General features: G+C 37.3%; 2 protein-coding genes across 5 annotated transcripts; one reads left to right on the top strand and one right to left on the bottom strand.

Moving 5' to 3' along the window:
• The first annotated feature begins 7,131 nt into the window (after positions 1 to 7,131).
• Positions 7,132 to 12,863, top strand: LOC117617728 (SURP and G-patch domain-containing protein 1-like protein). 4 transcript variants are annotated; one of them, XM_034347233.1, is made up of 9 exons: positions 7,132 to 7,281; positions 8,288 to 8,718; positions 9,748 to 9,874; positions 10,082 to 10,188; positions 11,153 to 11,269; positions 11,661 to 11,795; positions 11,935 to 12,117; positions 12,266 to 12,444; positions 12,568 to 12,863. In XM_034347233.1, exons 2-9 carry the CDS (start codon positions 8,313 to 8,315, stop codon positions 12,592 to 12,594), a joined length of 1,281 nt encoding a protein of 426 aa, XP_034203124.1. In that variant the 5' UTR covers positions 7,132 to 7,281; positions 8,288 to 8,312; the 3' UTR covers positions 12,595 to 12,863. The 4 variants fall into 4 exon arrangements, with proteins under 4 accessions (XP_034203124.1, XP_034203121.1, XP_034203123.1 ...); XM_034347230.1 differs by having other exon boundaries at positions 8,271 to 8,718; XM_034347232.1 differs by having other exon boundaries at positions 8,255 to 8,718.
• A 7,206-nt stretch (positions 12,864 to 20,069) lies between these two features.
• On the bottom strand, positions 20,070 to 21,444 carry LOC117619373 (exopolygalacturonase-like). Its single transcript, XM_034349305.1, has one exon. The coding sequence runs from the start codon at positions 21,408 to 21,410 to the stop codon at positions 20,184 to 20,186; it is 1,227 nt and encodes a 408-aa protein (XP_034205196.1). The 5' UTR covers positions 21,411 to 21,444; the 3' UTR covers positions 20,070 to 20,183.
• Positions 21,445 to 22,415: the final 971 nt, after the last annotated feature.

The following is a 22,415-nucleotide window of genomic DNA, read 5'->3' as shown; positions in this document are numbered from 1 at the left end:
ATTTTTGCATTTTAATAGATTGGCTGAAGTAAAGAAAATGATTTTGTTGGATATGAAATTAGTGTTTGGTGTTGTTTCAATTGCATAACACCAAAACGTAAATCATGCATGGGTTACTTAGAAGATTGAGGAGAATGGAGGGCGAGTTGAGAGCAACATAGGAGAATCACTTACTATATTTAGGAGCATCACCACCCCCACGAAACTCAAACTCTTCCGTCACAATCAGCCAAAAGGACGAAGAACCCAAATATCCTTGAAATGAATCCTAAACCGTCATTGTGATTTTGTATAATATGTCATACTAAAATGAGTTTTTGAATAAATATCTCTTCATTTTATATATGATTTTGAATGTAACACGTTTGTAATTTTACATGAAGTATTTTCGACCAAAAACAAATTATAATAAAAGAAAACCACAAAGGGGTTTTCATTAGTTTTCTCGCTTTTTTTCTTTAAAAAATTCTTCATATAGAGGGCGTTGACATGATCAAATTTAGTTTGTAATATATATTTGTTTTTTTTCCGAATACAATGTTATTGTCTTGCTCATCAACATACAAAAAAAATCTTGTTAAAAATCGGAAAAGAGACAAACAAAGTTTGAGGCAGTAAAGGGAAAAGCCGAACCCCTCACACTTTGATTTGATTAATTACTTGGACTAAATTAACATGAGTTGATAATACAACAAGACTAATGATCGAATAGCTTATAGCTTAGTAGCTTAGGTAGCTACTACTCATTTGGAGGTGGCAGCTGATGAATTGGGGGGCTTTTCTTTGGATGAGAGGGTGTACTTGGTAAATGGCTCAGTTTCCTCAACTTGGTTTCTAGAAAGAAAAAAAAACACACACACATGCAATGAGTCATTCTATAGTGAGGGCATGATATTAGGTGATGTTCTATATCTTAATTGTTGGATTATGCTAACTAATTTGATCGAAAAGCTAACCAATTTGATTCAACGGTTAAGAGATAGGGCCTCACCTAAGGATTATATATAAGACTCTCACTTAATCGGGAGAATTCTACATACCTAAAGGACGTAGCAGAGAGGAAAATGAAGAACCAACCTGTATTTGCTAGTGAGCGAGAGAGGATAGAATTGAACGTAGTCGAGGAGAGAGAAAGTAGCATAGGAGAGAAAAATGTGATATAGAAGAACTAAGTAGAAAGAAAATAACATAGCAAGGAGAGATATGAAAAACCAACCTGTATTTGCGAGCGAGCGAGAGAGGACATAATTGAATGTAGCCGAGGAAAGCAATGGGGAGAGAGAAAATTGTAAGACAGAACAACTGAGCAGAAAGAAAATAACGTAGCAGAGAGAGATGAAGAACCAACATGTATTTGCGAGCGAGCGAGAGAGGACATAATTGAACATAGCCGAGGAGAGCACTGGAGAGAGAGAAAGTGGCAGAGGAGAAAAAAATGTGAGACAGAAGAACTGAGTAGAAAGAAAATAACGTAGCAGAGAGATAAATGAAAAACCAACTTGTATTTGCTAGCGAGCGAGAGAGGACATAATTGAATGTAGCTGAGGAGAGCACTGGGGAGAGAGAAAGTAGCAGATGAGAGAAAAATGTGAGACAGAAGAACTGAGTAGAAAGAAAATAACATAGCAGAGAGAGAGAGATGAAGAACCAACCTGTATTTGAGAGCGAGAAAGAGAGGACATAATTGAACGTAGCCGAGAAAAGCATTGGGAGAGAGAAAATAACAGAGGAGAGAAAAATATGAGACAGAAGAACTGAGTAGAAAGAAAATAACGTAGTAGAGAGAGACGAAGAACCAACCTATATTTGCGAGCGAGCGAGAGAGGACAAAATTGAATGTAGATGAAGAGAACACTGTGGAGAGAGAAAGTAGCAAAGGTAAGAAAAATATGAGATAGAAGAACTGAGAAGAAAGAAAATAACGTAGCAGAGAGAGAGAGAGAGATGAAGAACCAACCTGTATTTGCGAGCGAGTGAGAGTAAACAAAATTGAATGTAGCCGAGGAGAGCAATGGGGAGAGAGAAAAATGTAAGACAGAACAACTGAGCAGAAAGAAAATAACATAGCAGAGAGAGATGAAGAACCAACATGTATTTGCGAGCGAGCGAGAGAGGACAGAATTGAACTAGCCGAGGAGAGCACTGGAGAGAGATAAAGTAGCAGAGGAGAGAAAAATGTGAGACAGAAGAACTGAGTAGAAAGAAAATAACGTAGCAGAAAGATAGATGAAAAAGCAACCTATATTTGCGAGCAAGCAAGAGAGGACATAATTGAACGTAGTCGATGAGAGCACTGGGGAGAGAGAACCTAGCATATGAGAGAAAAATGTGAGACAAAAGAACTGAGTAGAAAGAAAATAACGAAGCAGAGACATAGATGAAGAACCAACCTATATTCGCGAGCGAGCGAGAGAGGACATAACTGAACATAGCCGAGGAGAGCACTGGGGAGAGAGAAAGTAGAAGAGGAGAGAAAAATGTGAGACAAAAGAACTGAGTAGAAAGAAAATAACATAGCTGAGAGAGAGATGAAGAACCAACAGTAACCGCTCATTTCAAAAATGCTTTTTCACAAAACCCAAGACGACATGACATCCAGATTTGATTTTTTCAAACGATTTTTCACAAAACCACCCACTCCTAGAATAGGTCTAGAAACTTTGAGAAATGGCTACAGTAACCTGAATGCAATTGTTGGCACCTCTAAAGCCATCTACACTGTGGGGAAGTTGGGGTCGCTTGGTGCAGCTACAGCTGCTTTGCAATGTTTTGAGCACGAGACAGATGTGGCCAACAAGGGACCTCCAAGCCATTTCCAAGGCTGTCATGGGGTCGTCTAACCCCATGGTGGATCTGCCACTCGCTGTGCTGAAGGACTTTAATCATCCTTCTCCTTGGTTGTTAGGTTCACATTGTAACTCCTAAAATAAAGATAATTTGGTTATTATTTTCCTTCGTGGGAAAATAAGAAAGCCTGCTTGCATACATGACACTGCTCCTAGGATTGCTTGCACTTTTGCATTCTTTATTAAATCTACAGCTGCGCTCAGTGAAAAAATAAGGAGATATTATCATATTTAAAATTAGCTTGGACTGCAAAATACATACATAAAACTTGGTGGGATCAAGTTTGGTGAGATGGGAAAACTGAAAAAAAGAAAAAAAAGAAAAAGAAAAAAGAAAAAGAGAGAGCTATAACTAGGAATATGCATGCATGGAACCATCACCCAAGTTCCAACTAAATATATAATGGAAATTGAACCCGTAATAATTTCTTGAATAATTAAAAACTCATCATGTCTGACATGAATACTACTTAAGCAAACAAGGTAAAAATAGAGGACTTATAATTAGCATTCATTTTGAATGCATCAAATCCCTAAAAAAACCAAATAAAACAAAAGCATATAGATTCAACAATCAAATAAGCTAGCTACCAAGGATTTGGTGTGAACCAAATAGGCCGAGTAGGAAGTCGAGCACCAGAAAAACACACGGGGAAATCCAGATGCCTAATGGTCCTGTTTTCCAAGGAGAAGACCCCGAAATCATGTCCACTTGATGTTGATTGTAAACAAGAATGATCAAAAGCAAAATAGATGCAGTTTCTTTCAAGCCTCTCACCATGGTTAATGGCACTATTAGCACTGCTGGTAGAGATGAATTTGTTGCCAACGTTGCTCACGAACAATATCCGGTCGCCAAGATTAGCAACCTCTTCCCATGGAGGACCTCCTTCATTCGTACTATTTAGTTTCAACACTCGAAATCCTTTTGTCTTAGGTGGTTTTATGCAATTACCGGAATAGATATGACGCCTCGACATTTCGTAGTCCGAATCACAGTCATAAGTTACCTGATGATGAATCATGAACAACTCCATTAATGCATAATCTTGTGCTAGGGAAATGTATCTGTCATTATTATTTTTCCACGGCAAAACAAGTGGAATATGTGGCCAGGAACGAAGCAAAACCTGTTTTTCAACCCTGTACCTAGGCTGGCCAGGGATGAAATCGCTGCTACAAATATTGACATCTTCTTGGAATATTATGTCAAACACCATTAAAGCGGAGGATGACCTTGGCCACCACCTTGTTGGAGCATATAATTTCCCATGCACTATAACTATATCGTCAAAATGGAGCTTTCCCTCCTTGTCAATTGAGTTCCATGATCTATCGGTTGGCATGCAAAAAGCTAAACGACCCAATGAGCAAAGACTAACCACAACACAGGGTGGTTGTTGTTGTTGGCTTCTTCTTACTCTTCTTGTAGGTTCTGAAGAGGCAGCCAATTTCAAAGTGGAGCAGTTTCTAGTGCTGCACTGGCATTTCAAAGAGGGAAGCATCAATTGGTCACCTGATATTGGATTCCAGAAGAAGTAGTCATTTTGATTGTCAACCATGATTAACAATCCCTCAATTGAGCCAAAACATTTTACCCTCTCCCTCTCCCTCCCCCTCTCCTTCTCCCTTATATAAGTTTTCATAATGTTATGTTTTCCTATTTAGATCAGTGCACTAGATATTAAGTCATATCAAGTTTGATAAGAGTTTAATTAAGTTACGCCTTGAGGCCCAAAACCTTGTAAAATAAGGAAGGGTTTTGGAGCCTAATTAAGGAGTCCTATTTTGTTTCATTTTTGCGTGAACCGATTAAGTGGGCTTGGAAGTTTAGTCAAGTAGGCCCTCGGTGATGAGTAGAGACGACTTGACCTAGCTCTATATAAGCTTAAGGCCTTGCTCTCATTAGACACGTTCTCTGAACCAATTCTCATCATAAAGAGAGAGCTGAAACAAATTCTGAGAGAGAGCAGAAGTCTTGAGCCATTCCTGTTCTGCTACGGATTGGATGAGTTCAGAAGCTGTGTACTCGAGGAAGATGGCTCCAGGTATGTCCTCACATCTTTATACGTATTACAGATTGTGTGTAAGATCCAAAACATGCATATAAAGAATCTAACATTTCCATCACTTAGACTTAAAAAGAAATCATCTATGCTGGAGGAGGGATGGGAACATAGCATAAGCCATGGAAGTTCAGGAGCAGGATGACATTATTCTAAGCTCTTAATCATTGCTTGCCAAGAACGGCACACTGCACCACATCGAACTATATCTGATACGCACAGTCGTTGTACAATCAATTGCATGATATCTTCTAGGACTTTAGACCACGGGGTACTGTATGTAAATATAACAAACAAAATTCTTGCAGCAACTGCAGCCAGTTCCTTCCCTATTGTATCCTTATCCAGCATATAAATCCTTGGAATGGAGACAACACTGAGAGAGAGCAACGACATCATCATCTGAAGTAGCAAGCCGTAATGAATTATATCCATCGTCCTTGTCTGCAATCTGCGGCACATATAGAAATCATATATATTAGTTCCTCCTTGATCACCTTCCCATGTCTTTTACTTACCATAACAAAGAATCATTCAATTCCTTAAGCCATTCATTCATACCTTAACTTACAACAAATATGTTCTTATCAACTATTATGTCATACCAAGTGTGCTTACCTGGTGGTGTCCTTGACAGCGGCTGCTTCTAAGATTTGACGAAACCCTAGCTAGGTTATTGACTTGCCTTGTACTTGGATTCACATCACCCTTTTTTCCTTGGTGAGACTTAAAAATATGTTTAAATAGTTCGGACATTCTTCTTTTGACATATCATGGACTTTTCTTCTTTCTTTCTTTTTTCCCTTGGGCTTACAGTAACATAATGAGCCGATTGCATCATTGTTTTTTTTTTTTTTTTGTTTGTTTTTGTTTCTTCTTTCTATGTTTTCGATATGGCCTATTTGTTTGGGCCTCTTGTCCTATGTTTTGGGTTTGGTTTGTTATTTGAAGGGACCTTTTATTTTAAGCATTTCCACTAATTACTGTTCTTTAAAATTTGTTGAGAGTAAGGGCTCGTTTGGGAGTGCTTCTTCTCGAAGCGCTTATGCTAGTAGCACTTATGACATAAGCTCTTCTACAAAGAAGTAGTTTATCGTTTGGATGTCACATTTAAAATTGTCTTCCCAAAATATTATAATAAGCATAGGAAATAAAAATTCATAGGATCCCAAAATAAAAACACGACTTAAAAAAGTTGTGAAATGTAAAGATAATGATGGATTAATAGAAGCTTAAGGGTTTCCATGGGTGTTTTGGAGTATGATAGGTTTTTGCGTCTGTTGGCCTTTCGCGGATAGTGTTTTGATTTTAATAGGAGAGAAAAAGAGAGAAAAAAGAAGAAGAAAGAAATGAAATATGGATATTTTCTGCATTTAAAAGTTTCATTAAAGGGAGCCAAGTCCTTCCCTTGTTTTTGTCATGCAGTGCTTTTAAGAAGAAGTACCTCTCAAGTGCTTCTTCCAAAACCACTCCAAGTGCTTTTGGATCTCACCCAAAGCGCTTTTGCAATTTTTGCCACACACCATTTTTAAAAGACAGAAGCTCTTTCATCTATTTAGAAGCGCTTTTTGCTGCTCCAAAAGCACTCACAAACGAGAAAATAGAATGAGTAGAAATAGGGCCACTTTTTATTTATTTTTTATTTTTATAAACGATATTTAGAGTAAAACACATCAACTATCGTATTTATGCAACTTAAAATATAGTCCATTTTAACATTTTCATAATAAAAGCCAAAATTAAAAATCTTAAATACATTTTTTTATACAAGCGATAATTTACTTTAAACTAAGGACACTACTTGCCTCCTTATCGGTAAGGAGATATTCTACCTTCATGCAAATAACAGTTTGATACATATGTGAAAATAATTCATCAAAAACACAAATTTTTTTTTTTTTTTTTGTATACATGTCACACTGCTACTGACAGGAATGTAAAAGCTCCTATTTACCGGGTAATGAGAAAAATATTTTTCTTTAACTAATCCAAACTACATGAGGGGGATTCTAACGCAAATGCAGTCAATTTGGCTTAAGCCATGTATGAAAAAAAAAAAAAAAAAATCTTAAATACATTTTTTGGTAGAATATGTTTTCATAACTTTCTGAATCGAATAAAATTAGGATACTTTGGCAAAACAAAAAAATAATAATTTAAAAAAAAAAAAAAAACACTTGCGTACTCGTAAATTAAGTCCTACATAAGGAGCACGACCCTGTGCTAAAAAGCCAAGCGGTCTTCGCTTTCTCGTTCTCTAAGCAAAGAGAGAGAGGGTCTCGGATTCCAATCCCTAATTAGGCAAATCGTGTTTCCAATTGACCAATCGGAGGAAGATCAACGATCTGAAATTGAATCTGTTCATTCTGGTTAGTTTACAGTTGGTTACTCCATTATTGATTCCGTTTCGTTTTGGCTTTTTCGGATTGATTCGTGGTGGTTTTCTGTGTTTGGTACTGCTGTGGCGAATTGGGGTTTGAAGTTTGCTTTTTTGCATTAGATGGAGAGGCAAAATGATTTTAATTTGAAATTTGATTTTGGTTTTAGGGTTTGTGTTTTGCTATATCAGTTTGGCTAGATTCGTATGTATGCAAGGTGCATAATAGGATTGTGTTGATTATTGAGCCTAATTGAATTCAACAATGCTATGGTGATTAATTTGGTTGTTTTCTTGAAATATAGATTTTTTATTTAGATTAAAGGAAAATTAATAGTAGACTAGACAAACAAAATTGAATACGGAAGTGGTGGAAGGTGCCGCTGAGTAAGTTGTATTCCTATTATGGTCGCGAAACCTGGGATTATGTATTAATATTTCTAAGATGACATTTTTTGTTACCTTCTAATCATGAAGATTGTTAGCTTAAGTTTCGTTGAACACGGGTGTGCAGAAGATTATTCTCTTGTACCATCCATTCAATCACTTAAACTTTTGGGAGATCAAGTATCATCTACATCAGTTTCTTTTACTTTTGTGATGTTTATATAAGTGATTGAACAAATATCACCCGAGGTCTGGGAATTGGCATCAGTTTTCTGACTCAGTAGATCCAGTTATTTATTTTAAATTTCTCTCGGAATATCTACTGCTTTTGAACTTCCCACTCATAAAGCTGTGTGGATATAAGCAGTGTGGTTGTTTCTGAAACCAAGGCCCATTCACAGCATTTTGCCAAAATGTGGGATTATCTCACTTTTTTTCTTTTTTCCTTTTTTCATCGTTCGAGTTATAATCTGCTTTTGAAGACGTAAAAATTATCTCATACAATGCTGTATATTAATAGACAAAAAATTGAAAAGATCAGATAAAAGAATCACTTCAATGTCTAAATTCTTTGAAAGCTTACTTGTCAAACAGTGAATTCCTGTTAACAGCCTAAGCAAACTTGGATATTTTCCAATGGACAAAGGAGTGACTCCTAGCCTCTTTGTTAATGATGGTTCATTCATGGAAAGGTTCAAACAACTTCAACAAGAGAAGGAGAAAGATAAGGGTCCTATAGCAGACGAGTCTACACCAAGTAAAGTTGTGTCAGGGAGTTTGACTCCTAACCTTACCACTGGTAAAACCAGTGCTGAACTGAAGCCTAATGATACACGCAAGGCCGCAGCTGCTGCTTCAGGTGGCAAACTTGCTTTCAGCTTGAAACAGAAGTCAAAGATTGTGGCACCTCCTGTTAAGTTAGGTGCAGATGAGGATGAAGATGAAGCAGATGCTGCAAATTTTTCAGCCGATGCACCAACAAAACGACAAAAGTTGGGTCAGCCAGATGCCTCAGAGGAATCACCTGGACAAGTGGATGTTGGTAATTACTGCTTTTATGCATATCCTTTAACTTGGTTGATTGCAGTGAACGGTGTTTACAGTTTCAGTTGATTTTTTAGAACATAATTTGAGACATCGACTTTTGCTTTTTCTCCAATAATTTTATCCACGGGTTATTTAGCAAGTTTTTCATATTTTGCACAAGATATGTATATTGCATTCTACAGACAATGATGTATGGCAGAAAGTGATTTTTTTTTTCATATATCTACTCCTGATGCTTGAACTGTTGAATTTAACTCAACTGCTCCTTTATCATACAAACTTTTTCCTGCCTTTCACCTCATTGTAAATAGTTACCCTAAACCCTAAATTTTCTTCTTGACTCGTGTTAAAAAAATAAAAAATCCTGCATCTCATTCTCTGCTTCTATGATTTTGAAGTCATAAAATATGAAGCGACGGTATTGGCTGTTGGTTGCTATTCTTTAATTTTTGTGATTCATGTTGATGTTTTATCTCTTCCCCAAGATGAGATTTTGTTTAATGTTTTCTTCACATCTGTAAGATGGGTTGGAGTCTAGCCAATGTTCTCAGTCTGATGGATTTCTTGTATCCAGAAAGGGCTAGTGAACTTTTTTTCTTTATATGTGGTATCAGGAGCCTTTTTACCACTCTTTTTGGTTTGCTAGTTGAGAAAAAGGGATGTGTAGGAGGACTGTTAGGTGTTCTTATCTTTCTGAATCCTTTTTTAAAATATGAAGTAAATTTAGGCCAATAAAAATAATTGAAGTAAATCGAAATTGTCCCTCCGGTAAATACCCTGTTATTGAGAAAATCATCTCAGTAATTGTCTTCTCTACTCTTGAAGTGGTGTGGATGAAGAGGACAAAACATTCTTGAATATTTCTTGTCTCATGAATGCAGCTTATTCCTTAAGTTCCTATCAACATTGGTGGAAAGAGATGTTCAATGAAAGAATTGGAATATGTGGCACGCCTGCTACAAGAGTAATTTGCATTCCCTTGTTCATGCTCTCGGTATTAATCAGTTTTATAAGTGATATGCAGCACCACCTTCCCCAAATGATTCAACAGTGAAGATAGTTGCTGACAAACTAGCAAGTTTTGTGGCTAGACATGGAAGGAAATTTGAGCATATTACACGTCAAAGAAATCCAGGAGATACCCCTTTCAAGTAAGTACATTATGAAGTTTAAACTCAATTATTTTTTCTGTTATGTCCAATCTGTCTGTTGTCATTTATGAAATGCAAAAGGAGAATGATTCACTATGGATATAGGTTTTGGGTATCATTTTCTTTATTGTATTTTCTGGTTTGGCTCTTCCTGCCACTTATGGTAGCTCATATGCTCTATGCATTGGCATTTTATTTTGTTTGCAGATTTTTATTTGACGAGAGCTGTGCTGATTACAAATATTATGAGTATCAGCTTGCCATTGAGGAGAAAGTCCTGCAACAGATCATCGATTCTCAAACATCTCGTAATGGTTAGTATTTGTGCATGTAAATCTGTGATGTGAGTGTATTTGTACTTGTCACAAAGGATTAGGATTTTAGTTTCGGTTGATCGGCCAAAATTTCAGCCAAATAGTGGTACCGACATTTGATAGGGGGCAAGCTTTATTTGTCACCTATGCTGCTGATATTTCACTGTAATTTTTGTAGTATTGGTAGTATGAGCCAATTTTGGTATATTGGTACAATTTGTGTCACTCTGGGTTGGTTTTTACCGATAGTTTACTGAACTTCTGATTTTTCAGACTGTATTAATATACAGCAAACGGCTGCAGTCTTTTTTTTTTTTTGGCTTCATATTTCCACCAGTATTGATTGTTTTCACTGAAATATATATAGCTTTCTTCAGTTTGATTCCTGCTTGTTACAGTTGTAGACCTCCTAACATTCCTTGTCCATGATAGGCTGATGAACCTAGATTTTGCTTAATATCTTATATAATACTTTTGTTTACTGAAAGTGATTTGTTTGAACCTTTTTTTTCTGCAATATTGAGAGTTCTTGCCTGGATTGTGCAACACTATTGTTTGAACAGCTTTTTCATTGATGAGAAATTATAAATCTTGTGTAAATTTTTTTTTTGTGTGCCTTCCCATGGCCTAATAATTTAGCATAGGTTTTAAAATTTGGTTTTATTACGGTTACTTCTTGAAAATCTCTGTTTTGATTGAATTCTACTTGGTCTTGAGAAATTTAACACTATCAGATTGTCAATGGGTGGTGGGCTCTCTTTGATGTCCTTATGTGCTTAGGACTCCTAGTATTCTTCCCACTGTTGAGATTTGATATCCATTTTTGTGATCCATAATATATAAATCTGGAATATTATTTGTAGATATGTATCACTCCTTAGCAATCTTCTTTAACTGTTGTTGCCCTTATTCTGTAAAATTAGTTTCTTTTAAGACTCAAATTTTGGGTTGTTACTGTGTGTAGGAGGTACAAACACGTCCGCTTCCAAATCCACAAGTAGTTCCCAAAGGTCTATTTTGAAGCATCCAAATTATCAAACTCCTGCCTCTGCTTTATATGACGCCACTGAGGGAAGGACAGGTATACGATATAACATCTTCTGTTGCTTTTCAGTGTTTTTTGCCCCCTTCGATTTTTTAGATATGGTTAATGTTTCAGTTCATGTATTCAGAAACAACTACATAATCTGTTTGTAATTTGGTATGTGATGGGGAGCATATTGTTATAGTGATTCACTTTCTAAAACCCAAATTCTGCTGGTGTTTTTTATTTTTTGTAAGCTTACGTTTTGTAGTGGCTATATTATATTGTTAGACAATTTAAACACAGTTGTGCCAGTAATTCCTTTGCTGGAATGTCTGGATTTCTCTACCTCTGTATTTGTACTGTTGTATTCATTGAACTATTTAGGGACTACTGATTGGGTTTTTCTGCTTGGTCCTGAATTTACTACTTGTACCTGCAATCATAGGTGAGCTCACTGCACCAACAGGTGCAGATCCTATTGCCATGATGGAGTACTACGTGAAAAAGGCTGCTCAGGAAGAGAGAAAGAGACAACCTAAACAATCGAAAGATGAAATGCCCCCACCTGCTTCTCTTCAAGGTTCATATTTGTTACTGATGGAAACCAGAAATTGCATATAGTTATTCGGAAACATTTTTATATTTTAGCTCTATTTTTGGGTCAGATAGATGAAAATACATGGTCTCAAGATGTTTTTTTCTTCCTATTTTCTTAACAGCACCTTCTCTTAAAAAAGGTCATCACATGGGTGATTACATCCCACAAGAAGAGCTGGAGAAGTTTATGGCTGCTTGTAATGATGCAGCTTCACAGAAAGCTGCCAAAGAAGCTGCAGATAGGGCAAAAATCCAGGCGGATAATGTGGGTCATAAACTTTTGTCTAAAATGGGTTGGAAAGAAGGTTGGTCATAAACTCTCGTAATGGTATCTAGAAAATAGATTATTCTTTGAATTTATTGCCAGAATTTTCAGCGATCAGTCCTTTCTCCCGCTGAAACCTAGTGATGTTTTTCAAAGGGAGAAACCTAATGATGTAAGTGAATTCTCAGGTGAGGGTCTGGGGAGCTCTAGAAGAGGAATTTCTGATCCAATAATGGCTGGTAATGTGAAGAAAGACAATCTGGGGGTTGGTGCTCAACAACCCGGAGAAGTGACTCCTGAAGATGATATATATGAGCAGTATAAGAAGCGGATGATGCTTGGTTACCGATACAGACCCAATCCTCTGGTAATTACCTTGTTCTCCTTTTGTGTGTTTTTCCATGTTTGGCATTAGAAGTATAAAGAAATTTTCTCATCTTCTTGTCATCTCTGACTTTCTGATGCGTTTTCTGGACTTTTTGGGTTGCAGAACAATCCACGGAAGGCATATTACTAAAGGATTGGTTATACCGTGCTATATCTGTGAGATGGTTGTCTGAAGTTAATTGGAAGTTGAACTACCTTATGGGGTAAAAGGAGATTTTGATAGTATAATTTGGAATTAAATTTGTATCTGAAGTCTGTTTTGTGAATTAATTAATAATCACTGTTTATCATCTTTCTTTTCATCAAAGATATTTATTGAGCAGAACAAATGGCATTTTCACTATATGCATTTTGTTGATTAATGCATCAGTCTAGAAGAGGCGGCCAACATTTTGCTTATGTTCACGTAGATTGTTCTGGCCGATAACCGATCTGAATGCTAAAGTTATATTATGCCTGCAGTTCACATTATTGATCTATACAAGCCTTTCATTATTCTGGGCTCATCAATTACAAAGATGAAGATGAGGATTTAAGATTCTAATTTAATTTCCAACATGATGACCAAGTACTGTTGCAAGAGACAAACAGCTATCACCCTCGCAATAAACGAGTTGGCTTTCGTGATCATGGAAAAAATTCTTTGAATAGTCATCTCTTTCTCCATTTCTTTTCTATTTTGGTCAATTCAACTACGGATAGTCTTGAATCATTGTTACATTGAAAAGCGGGCTCCTCTACCTTTTTTGTTTTTGTTTTTTCTTACTTTGTAGGATTTTTTATATAAAAAAGGTCAAATCTTGATTGGCGCTTTGTGGCTCTGGTTTGGAGGGAAATCATATTTTCTTGATGATGTTGATGTACCTCTCGTGTTTGGAGACCTCTTTCAAAAACTTAGAATTACCCAAGAAAACTTAGTTTTAATCCAAGAGCAGTTGGCTCAAAACCCCTACGACCCTTTTCTGTTAGACAAAGATTTCAATCTAAACACGAAGTTAAAACTTTTGCTTGATCAAGAACCGGTTTTCTATGCCCAAAAAGCTAGAACTAACTGGCTTCAGTTGGGTGACAAAAACACCAAATATTTCCACACTCAAGCCCTCATAAGAAGAAAACGTAATCAAATCCTTAGAATTAGGGATCTTGATGGTCTTTGGGTTGAGGGTGATGTCCTTCCTAATGCTTTTATTAAGGCTTTTAAGCTTACATTTACGGCTGAGCAGGCCCCCAACCATCACTTGATGTCTGAATTCCTCCAAGCGATTGAGCCTTGTGTCACCAGTTCAGATGATGAGAATCTCTTCGCTCCTGTCTCAGATTTTGAATTAGAGTGTGCTATTAAGAGTATAGGGCCACTTAAAGCTCCTGGGCCTGATGGCTTACATGCCCTTTTTTTATATACAGAAATGCTGGGACAACACTAAACACATGGTGAAAAACCTAGTCAATGATTTTATTTCCAATAATATTCCCCTACAGGACATTAACCACACTAATATAGCCCTCATTCCTAAAGTAGCCTCTCCTGAATCTGTTAACCATTTTAGGCCGATTAGTTTATGCAATGTCTCGTATAAGATCATCACTAAAATCCTTGTTAGTCGACTGAGGCCTATTCTATAGAAGTGCATATCCAGAAACCAGGGAGCCTTTGCCTTAGGGAGATCCATTTTTGACAATATTCTTATTGCTCATGAGCTGTTCCATGATTTTAAGCGTAAGAAAGGTTCTCGGGGTGCTAGGGCTATCAAACTTGACCTTGAAAAGGCTTATGATTTGCTTGATTGGGAGTACATTAGAGGTTGCCCGTCTCAATTTGGCTTTAGCATTGATTGGTGTGATCGTATTATGAATTGTGTTTCTAGCACTTCTTTCTCCATGATGATTAATGGTTCTCCCTATGGACACTTTAGTGCTTCTAGAGGAATTCGCCAAGGAGATCCTTTATCTCCTTACATCTTTATTTTATGCATGGAGCCTTTTATTAGGCAATTTAATATTCTTGCTCAAAATCCTATAACTAATGTGGGTCTCCTCTTTTCCCATGGAGGCAACCGGATCTATAACCTGGTTTTTGTAGATGACTGTCTTATTTTTGCAAGGGCAACTGTTGTGGCTGCTAGAAATATCAATTACTTATTGAAAATTTCTCCAAAATTTCAGAACAGAAAATCAACCTACATAAGTCCACCGTCTATTTTTCTGGTAATGTCCATTCTCAAGCTAGAAATGCTCTAAGCAACCTCTTGCAGATACAACATAAGACCACTCTAGGTCGTTACCTTGGCATACACAATATTATTTTTTGGAATGACGCAACAAATTCCAAGATGATGATAGAATATGTTCCAAATTTGCCGGTTGGAAGGCCCAAACTTTATCTAGGGCTGGTCTTCTCACCTTAATCAAGGCTAGTGTTTCAGGTATCCCAAACCACACTCTTTCCTGTTTCAAATGCCCAAAAGAAGTTTGCAAGGAAATGAATTCCTGCTGTAGACGTTTCTTCTGGGGTAATGGTTGTAAAGTCCCCCCTGTTGCTTGGAAAGACATCTGTTTGTCTCAAAGTTTAGGGGGGTCTCGGGGTCAGATCTGCTACGCACTTTAATAAGGCGGCTTTAGCAAAGCTAGGTTGGATTTGCTTAACTGATTCTTCTAATTGGTGGGCTCAGATTATGGTCAAGAAATACTTAAAGAAGGATTGCTTCCTCTCGGTTGCAAAAAAGACTTCGCATTCTTCGACTTGGAAAGCCATCCTTGATGAGCGTTCTGTGCTCCACGAAGGAAGATGGATTGTTGGTAATGGTCAATCCATTCCATTTTGGACTGCTAATTGGGTCTTTCCTTTTCCGTTGTTAGATTTAATTCCAGTCTTTCTTAGAAATAACCTCAATTTGAATGTTAAAATGTTAGATTTCATTCAAAATCAGGTTTGGCAACGTGACAATCTCATTCAAGTGATCGATGAAGATATTGTAGAAAAAATTCTCATCATTCCTCTCCTTTATCTCCTCTTCAGGATGAGTTAATCTGGGGGCCCAACCCTAATGGGAAGTTCTCTATCAAATATGCCTACAATTTACAGTTACAGGATGAGCTATGCCACCCTAAGGCTTCTTTGTTGAAGAAAATGTGGAGTTTAACTCTGCCTCCCAAAGCCAAGCTTTTTTCTTGGTTACTCATTCGGAAAAGATTGCAAGTTAGAAGCCATCTATACAAATTCTTACCTAATATCATTCCAGAATGCCCTCTCTGTAATAATCATATGGAGACTATTAACCACTTATTTTTTGAATGTCAGTTTGCAGTTAATATTTGGAGGTGCACGTCTATCTTCCCCAATATTGCTCAACAAAACTTTGATGGCATCGAGTGGTTGGCTTTGTTACCTCATACTAAGGTTGCAGATGGCCCGTGTTCTTTCAAAAGCTCTTCTCAGTTGGCAGATTTGGGAAGCCAGGAACAATTATATTTTTAAAGATATTGCCCCCCACCCGGTAAGAGCCCTTAATGTGGCTGGTCACATTGGGTTGGACTACCGGAAAATCAACTCTTGCCCTCCTCAGAAGCCTAATGGTGTGCTTGCCATCAAGTGGAAGTCTCCACCTCTTGACTGGATTAAAGTGAATTTTGATGGCTTGGTGTGTGGTAACTTGGCTGCTTCTGATTTTGTGATCCCTGACTGGAATGGTAATGTTAGATTAGCTGGAGCTAAACACTCGGGTCAGGTGTCTATTACAGTTGTGGAGTGTTTGGCTCTTCGGGACGGCCTGGCCCATGCTCTCCATAATGGTTGGCAGAAGATTTTTGTGGAAGGAGACTCCAAACTCATCATTGATTGTGTCAACAATGTGGTATCGGTTCCTTGAAGTATTAGTCTCCATGTGCAAGATATTAGGATGCTAAGCACTTACTGCGAAGAGATTTCTTTCCCGCAACCGTCTTTTATGCAGCTTACCTTATAAATAGGATTCCCTCAAGTATCTTGAATTCCCAAACTCCTCTTCGAATACCTCACCACCATCTCCAAATACCTCCCACCCCAAACCTTGAACCATGAGTTTTCGGCAGTGTTGTATTCGTACACTTACCTGATCACCAACATAACAAATTCAGTCCCTGCGTAGAAAAGTGTGTTTTCATTGGATATGCCCCTAATCAGAAAGGCTACTGGTGTTATCACCCTCCAAGTCAGAAGGTCTATACCTCAATGGATGTAGTGTTTCTCGAACACAACATATATTTTTCAAAAGCACAAGAGGAGAATCTAAAGCCAAACACCACGACTTTTCTGGACTTTTTCACAACGGAAGAGGCTCAGCATCAAAGTGACATGTAGACCCTTCAAAACAACCGGTAGCCTCCCTTTATTCGTGCACATAAGGTGTTTCTGCCTCAAAGCTACCGGTCGCCTCTCCCACACGACTGGTTGGCCCCCTTTATTCCTTCACAAGCGTAGCCATTGTGTCAAAACGACCTGTAGCTTTGTCCTCCTTTATCGAACATTAAGCCTCTGTGTCAAAATGACTGATCACCAGTGGAAAATGATCGGTCAACTCCAAGCTGCCAAAATCATGAGGAGGAAGTTAAACTGTTTTATGAGATTTTACCCGTTTCGGACCCACATTCAATTTAGTACCATGCCAATCACCTTCTAAGGAAGTCATTCATATAACATCTACCCTGGAAACTAATAACACTAATGAAATATACCATAATGATTTGATTTTAGAAAGCATAAAAGATGCATATACCCCTACATACCAAATTCTAGAAAGGAAGAACCGTGGTAAACCTCGAGTACAGTATGAAGCAGATTTTAAAGCGAAAGGAAAATACCCCATTAATAATTATATATCTCTAAGCAGATTATTAGAGCCACATGTATACTATGTGAAGCATTTGGTAGATATATCTGTCCCCAATAGTGTGACTGAAGCATTAGAAGACTCAAAATATAAAGAAGCCATGAATGAACAAATGCAAGCTCTCCAGAAGAATGCCACATGAGAGCTCGTGCCTTTACCTTACCGAAAAAAGACAATGGGATGCAGGTGGATCTATCTGTGAAACTCAGAGCAGATGGATCTATTAAAAGATATAAAGTTAGATTGGTGGCGAAGGGGAACAAATAGAGATATGGCGGACTACCAAGAGACCTTTGCCCTAATAGCCAAGATCAACACTATCAGAGTCCTACTATCTCTAGCAACAAATCTAAATTGTTTACTACATCAGTTTGATGTTAAAATGCCTTCTTACACGGAGACTTGGTAGAAGAGATATACATGAATTTGCCACCAAGTTGTAATTTAGCTCCTAAAAAGAAAAATTAAGTTTGCAAGCGCATAAAGTCATTATATGGGTTAAAACAATCTCCTAAGGCATGGTTTGACAGATTTACTAAGTCCATGAAGAATTTTGGATACACTCAAAGTAATTGAGATCACACCCTGTTCTTGAAGCGTGATGAAGGAAATATAACAGCATTAATTTTTTTATGTGGATGACATGGTCGTAACTGGGAACGACATAGGAGGGCATCATAAGCTACAAAAGTATTTGTCTTAGGAATTGGAGATGAAAGATTTATGTACTCTGAAAGACTTCCTTGGAATTTGAACTAGCAAGGTCAAAAACTGGTATATTTTTGTCTTAAAGGAAGTATGTGATGGATCTACTCAATGAAACAAGAATGCTTGGATGTAAGCTTATTGACACACCCATTGAGATGAATCACAAGTTGTGTGAAAACATGTAAAATATATTTGAATATTTTAAAAGTATAACTGCACGGCTATACTCTTTAAATATTCAAATATATGTCAAGAATATAGCGGCCGGTTATACTACATAAAATGGTTTTCTTTTTTGTAACTAAATAATATCTTACCCTTTTAAATTACTTTAATTATTATTTATTTAGTAAATGAGTAGTATGAAATATTTTACTAATTTCACATATCACTTAATAAATTGTAATTAATTATTTTAAATTACATTGTGGACTTTGTTTTTAATTTTATTTTGTACAAAATTAGTTTTAGTTTAATATGTTCGAATATTTTAATATGTCCAAATATTTTAATAGTATAGTCGTGCAGCTGTAATATTAAAATATATTAGTACTTAAAGGGTATAGCCGCGCGGTTATACTTGTACATTTATGTCTCAAAAAAAGTATGTGATGAATCTACTCACTGAAACAAGAATGCTTGGATGTAAGCCTGCTGACGCACCCATTAAGATAAATAACAAGTTGTGTGAAGACATTCACCGGTCGCCAACCAAAAGGGCACAATACCAGTGCCTTCTTTTTTTGTAATTATGTAATATCTTAACTATCAAACCAATCACTAACTATTTTTAGACACAGTTGCATTCTAGAAAGTGCCTCATGTTAACAACTTTAATTCATCTACTTAGCTTAAATAATCCATTTGCACCATTGTGGTGGTTAGTTCATCTATTTTTGACCATACTCTTTTAATTTTTCTTATAATCCATAGGTTTTGCATGCTATCCGCTGGTGACATTAATCTCACCTACAATGGAAACAAAGGCCCTCTTACCTTTCAATGTTAATGTCAAGCCCACCATTACTTGTGTGACAAAAGCCCTTGCCTGTGCTACCTATGCTGGGTTAAAGAAATGGGAAGTACTAAAGATAAACTGTTGTGTTCTTTGATTTGTTTTGTTTTTTTGTTTTTTTGATGTTGTGGTGCTTGTACAGGTCTTTTTTCTTCGCTCAGATACCTTTACATGCTCTGAGATATAAAATTCAAATATATTTAATATTTTCAAATAAATTGCTTGTGTTAAAACATACATTCACTAATTCATCACTGTCTAGACAATGCATTAGTTTCTACTCTATATACTTTTCTTGGCCTACAACCAATTTGATGCCAACAAGAGGGCATTCTTTCTTCCCATGCTTGGCCAATTGAAGCTGGGATTAGTATGCCAGCTTGATTTTGATCCTTCCATTATATTAATTGAAGATTATCCGGACGGTCTGCACATTACTATCATGGAAGAATTTGTAAAAGATTTATGTAATGGCCCCCAAACTAAGTTATTCACACTCTTGGTCCCTCTAAAAATTGTTTTCTAGCTTCACCCTCCCCCTTTTTTTTTTAAAATATTGTAAAAGATTTCATTAATTTGATAAACTTGGAGTATTATCCAATAACAATGAAGTAATTAAGTCATGGAGGCTCTTCCTCTGACCAAAAGATTCTTGATCTAACAACAAGGCATGCCTAGCAAGGGAGTGAGCCACCTTATTACATTCTATGGAGCTATATCGCCATCTCACCAGAGAGAGAATGTGTGTGGCACTTAGCTTCTTTAAAAAGGTGACCTTCCACACATGCAAATCCCCCCCATCTTTCTCAAGAGCAGTAATAATATATTGTGCATCCCCTTCCACTTCAATAGTCCCGACAAAATTTTGGCGGGAAAGGTCCATCGATTGTTTTTTTTATATAAGACAGAGAAATATCAAGCAGTGTTATTGCCAAATTCACAAGGGAAGTTTTCGATGATGAAAATTGGGATCAAACAGGTCAACAATGGTATAAGAGGGTTCTAAATCCTGTTGGCTTTGATGAAAATTGTGTTGTGTATTCATTTATCTTGGACAAAGGAGAGAACATGTAGCACAAAAGCAAAGTATAACACAGCAATTTATGTATAGAGAAGATTAATTAGTGCTTTCTACTTCTTGGATAAAGGAAGAGGTGCCAAGGACGATGTAGCACAACCAAGAGCCTTTGTCACGCCAGTAATTGTGGGCTTGACATTAGAACACATAGAGGTAAGAGGGCCTTTGTTTCCACCGTAGGTGAGATCAATGTCAGTCAACTCCACATTCTCACACGGTATGCCCGTGGTACATACAAGCTTGATTGCAAGTGGAGTGAAAGATGAGCCCTTAATGTTCTTGAAGCTGACATTGTTGATCTTTACTTTTGACGGAGGCTTTTGTTCACACTGAGTATATGGGCAGTACAATTGGTCTATGAGGATAGGGTTACTGACATTAACCATGATAATATCCTCATAGTGTATACTCGAGGCAGTGCTAGGCGAAGGAGAATCTGGAAATGTTTTGATTCTCACACCGTTCTCCGTATTAGTCAGGGTGCAGTTCTTAACTATGATCCCGGTCACATCCTTTTCTTCCTTATATTTTCCAAGGCTTCCAATGCTTATTCCATGGCCTGGCCCACAAGTAACATCAGTCACTGTGATTTCGTGGGAGTCATCACCAATAGAAATACAGTCATCCCCAGTTCCAATCTTTGAATGAGTAATGTTGATAGCAGTCGAAGCCCCGATATGGATTCCATCTGTGTTTCTGCTCTCGTCAGGTGCTGTGATGGTAAGCTGTTGAAATGTAGTATGGTTGCACCGAAAAACATGCATGTGGAAAAATTTGCTGTTAAGTGAAGTTATGTCCTGAACTTTGGAATTTGTGAGGAATTCGAACCGCAGATTAACGGGAAGAGGTTTGCAATTTTTGTTTTTGTGGCAGTCATTTTGATTCCAAGAAAGTGCTCCTTGGCCATCAAAAGTCCCACCACCTGATAAGGTGAGCATGTCAATGTACTGAAAACCAACCCAAGTATCCGGTCGTGTGAGTTGGCCAGCGTCTGCTGGAGCCTGCAATATGCCTTGAACTTGCATCTCAATAGGAGCCTTACAGGGGCCTCTGAAATTTGCTTCTTTTAACTTGTATGTCCCGCTCGGAACAACAACTTTACTCGCGGATGGCGATGCACATGCATCACTCCAAGCCTTGGCCAAGGCCGTACTGACATCAGAGCCAGGCTTTGCACCGTATGTTGCACTCGTCACGTCAAACACACTAGCATGAGCTTTAGGGGTAGATGCTAACAATAAGCACAAAAGCATTGCCAAGAAATTTAATTTCATAGCCATCTTGATTTTCCTTCCACTTTGTTATTTTATTCTCTGTGTTTTTTTCCTTTGGAAGGATGATGCAACTCCATTTTGAGTTGAGGCCAATTTATAGTCCAATTGGGAAGGCTCAACACCATCAAACTATCCAACCAATCACTAACTATTTTTATACACAGTTGCATTCTAGTTTAGCTTTATATTCTATAATTAGTAAGCTGTTTAGCCTTGAGAATATTCATCACTAAATCTCTATCTAGAACGTGCTAAACTGTTTGTAGTATTGCTGTCCTCCTCCACACCCTGCAATATATGTATATTCCAAAAAAGGAGGACCAAAACCATGCATACACACCTGGATAGAGTTAACAAGATCAACAAGAAAAGACCATGCCTACACTATTGGCGCATCTATGTATATACTTTTTCTAATATCATCCAACTAGAAAGTGCCTCATCTTAACAACTTTAATTCATCTACTTAGCTTAAATAATCCATTTGCACCATTGTGGTGGTTAGTTCATCTATTTTTTACCATACTCTTTTTATTTTTATTATAATTCATAGGTTTTGCTTGCTATCCGCCGGTGACATTGATCTCACCTAGAATGGAAACAAAGGCCCTTTTACCTCTCAATGTGAATGTCAAGCCCACCATTATTTGTTTGACAAAAGCCCTTGCCTGTTCTACCTATGCTGGGTTAAAGAAATGGAATGTACTAAAGATAAATGGTTGGGTTCTTTGATTTTTTTTGATTTTGTGGTGCTTGTACAAGTCTTTTTTCTTCGCTCAGATACCTTCACATGTTATAAGCTATAAAATTCTAATATATTTAATATTTGCAAATAAATTGCTTGTGTTAAAACATACATTCAATAGTTCATCATTGTCTAGATAATGCATCAGTTTCTACTCTATATACTTTTCTTGGCCTACAACCAGTTCGATGCCAGCAAGAGGGCATTCTTTCTTCCCATGCTTGGCCAATTGAAGCTGGGATTAGTATGCCAGATTGATTTTGATC

This window comes from Prunus dulcis, chromosome 2 (genome assembly GCF_902201215.1).
Source record: "Prunus dulcis chromosome 2, ALMONDv2, whole genome shotgun sequence".
Lineage (NCBI taxonomy): Eukaryota > Viridiplantae > Streptophyta > Magnoliopsida > Rosales > Rosaceae > Prunus > Prunus dulcis.
The sequence above is the reverse complement of the archived record's forward strand: the minus strand, read 5'-3'. Positions and strand labels throughout refer to the sequence as shown.

Bases quoted from the DNA above. Each gene is read 5' to 3' on its own strand.
- LOC117617728 (XM_034347233.1), top strand. From the start codon at position 8,313: ATGGACAAAGGAGTGACTCCTAGCCTCTTTGTTAATGATGGTTCATTC. The intron at 11,796-11,934 runs GTTCATATTTGT...TTTTCTTAACAG, and splicing joins CCCACCTGCTTCTCTTCAAG to CACCTTCTCTTAAAAAAGGT. The intron at 12,118-12,265 runs GTTGGTCATAAA...GTGAATTCTCAG, and splicing joins TAAAATGGGTTGGAAAGAAG to GTGAGGGTCTGGGGAGCTCT.
- LOC117619373 (XM_034349305.1), bottom strand. From the start codon at position 21,410: ATGGCTATGAAATTAAATTTCTTGGCAATGCTTTTGTGCTTATTGTTA.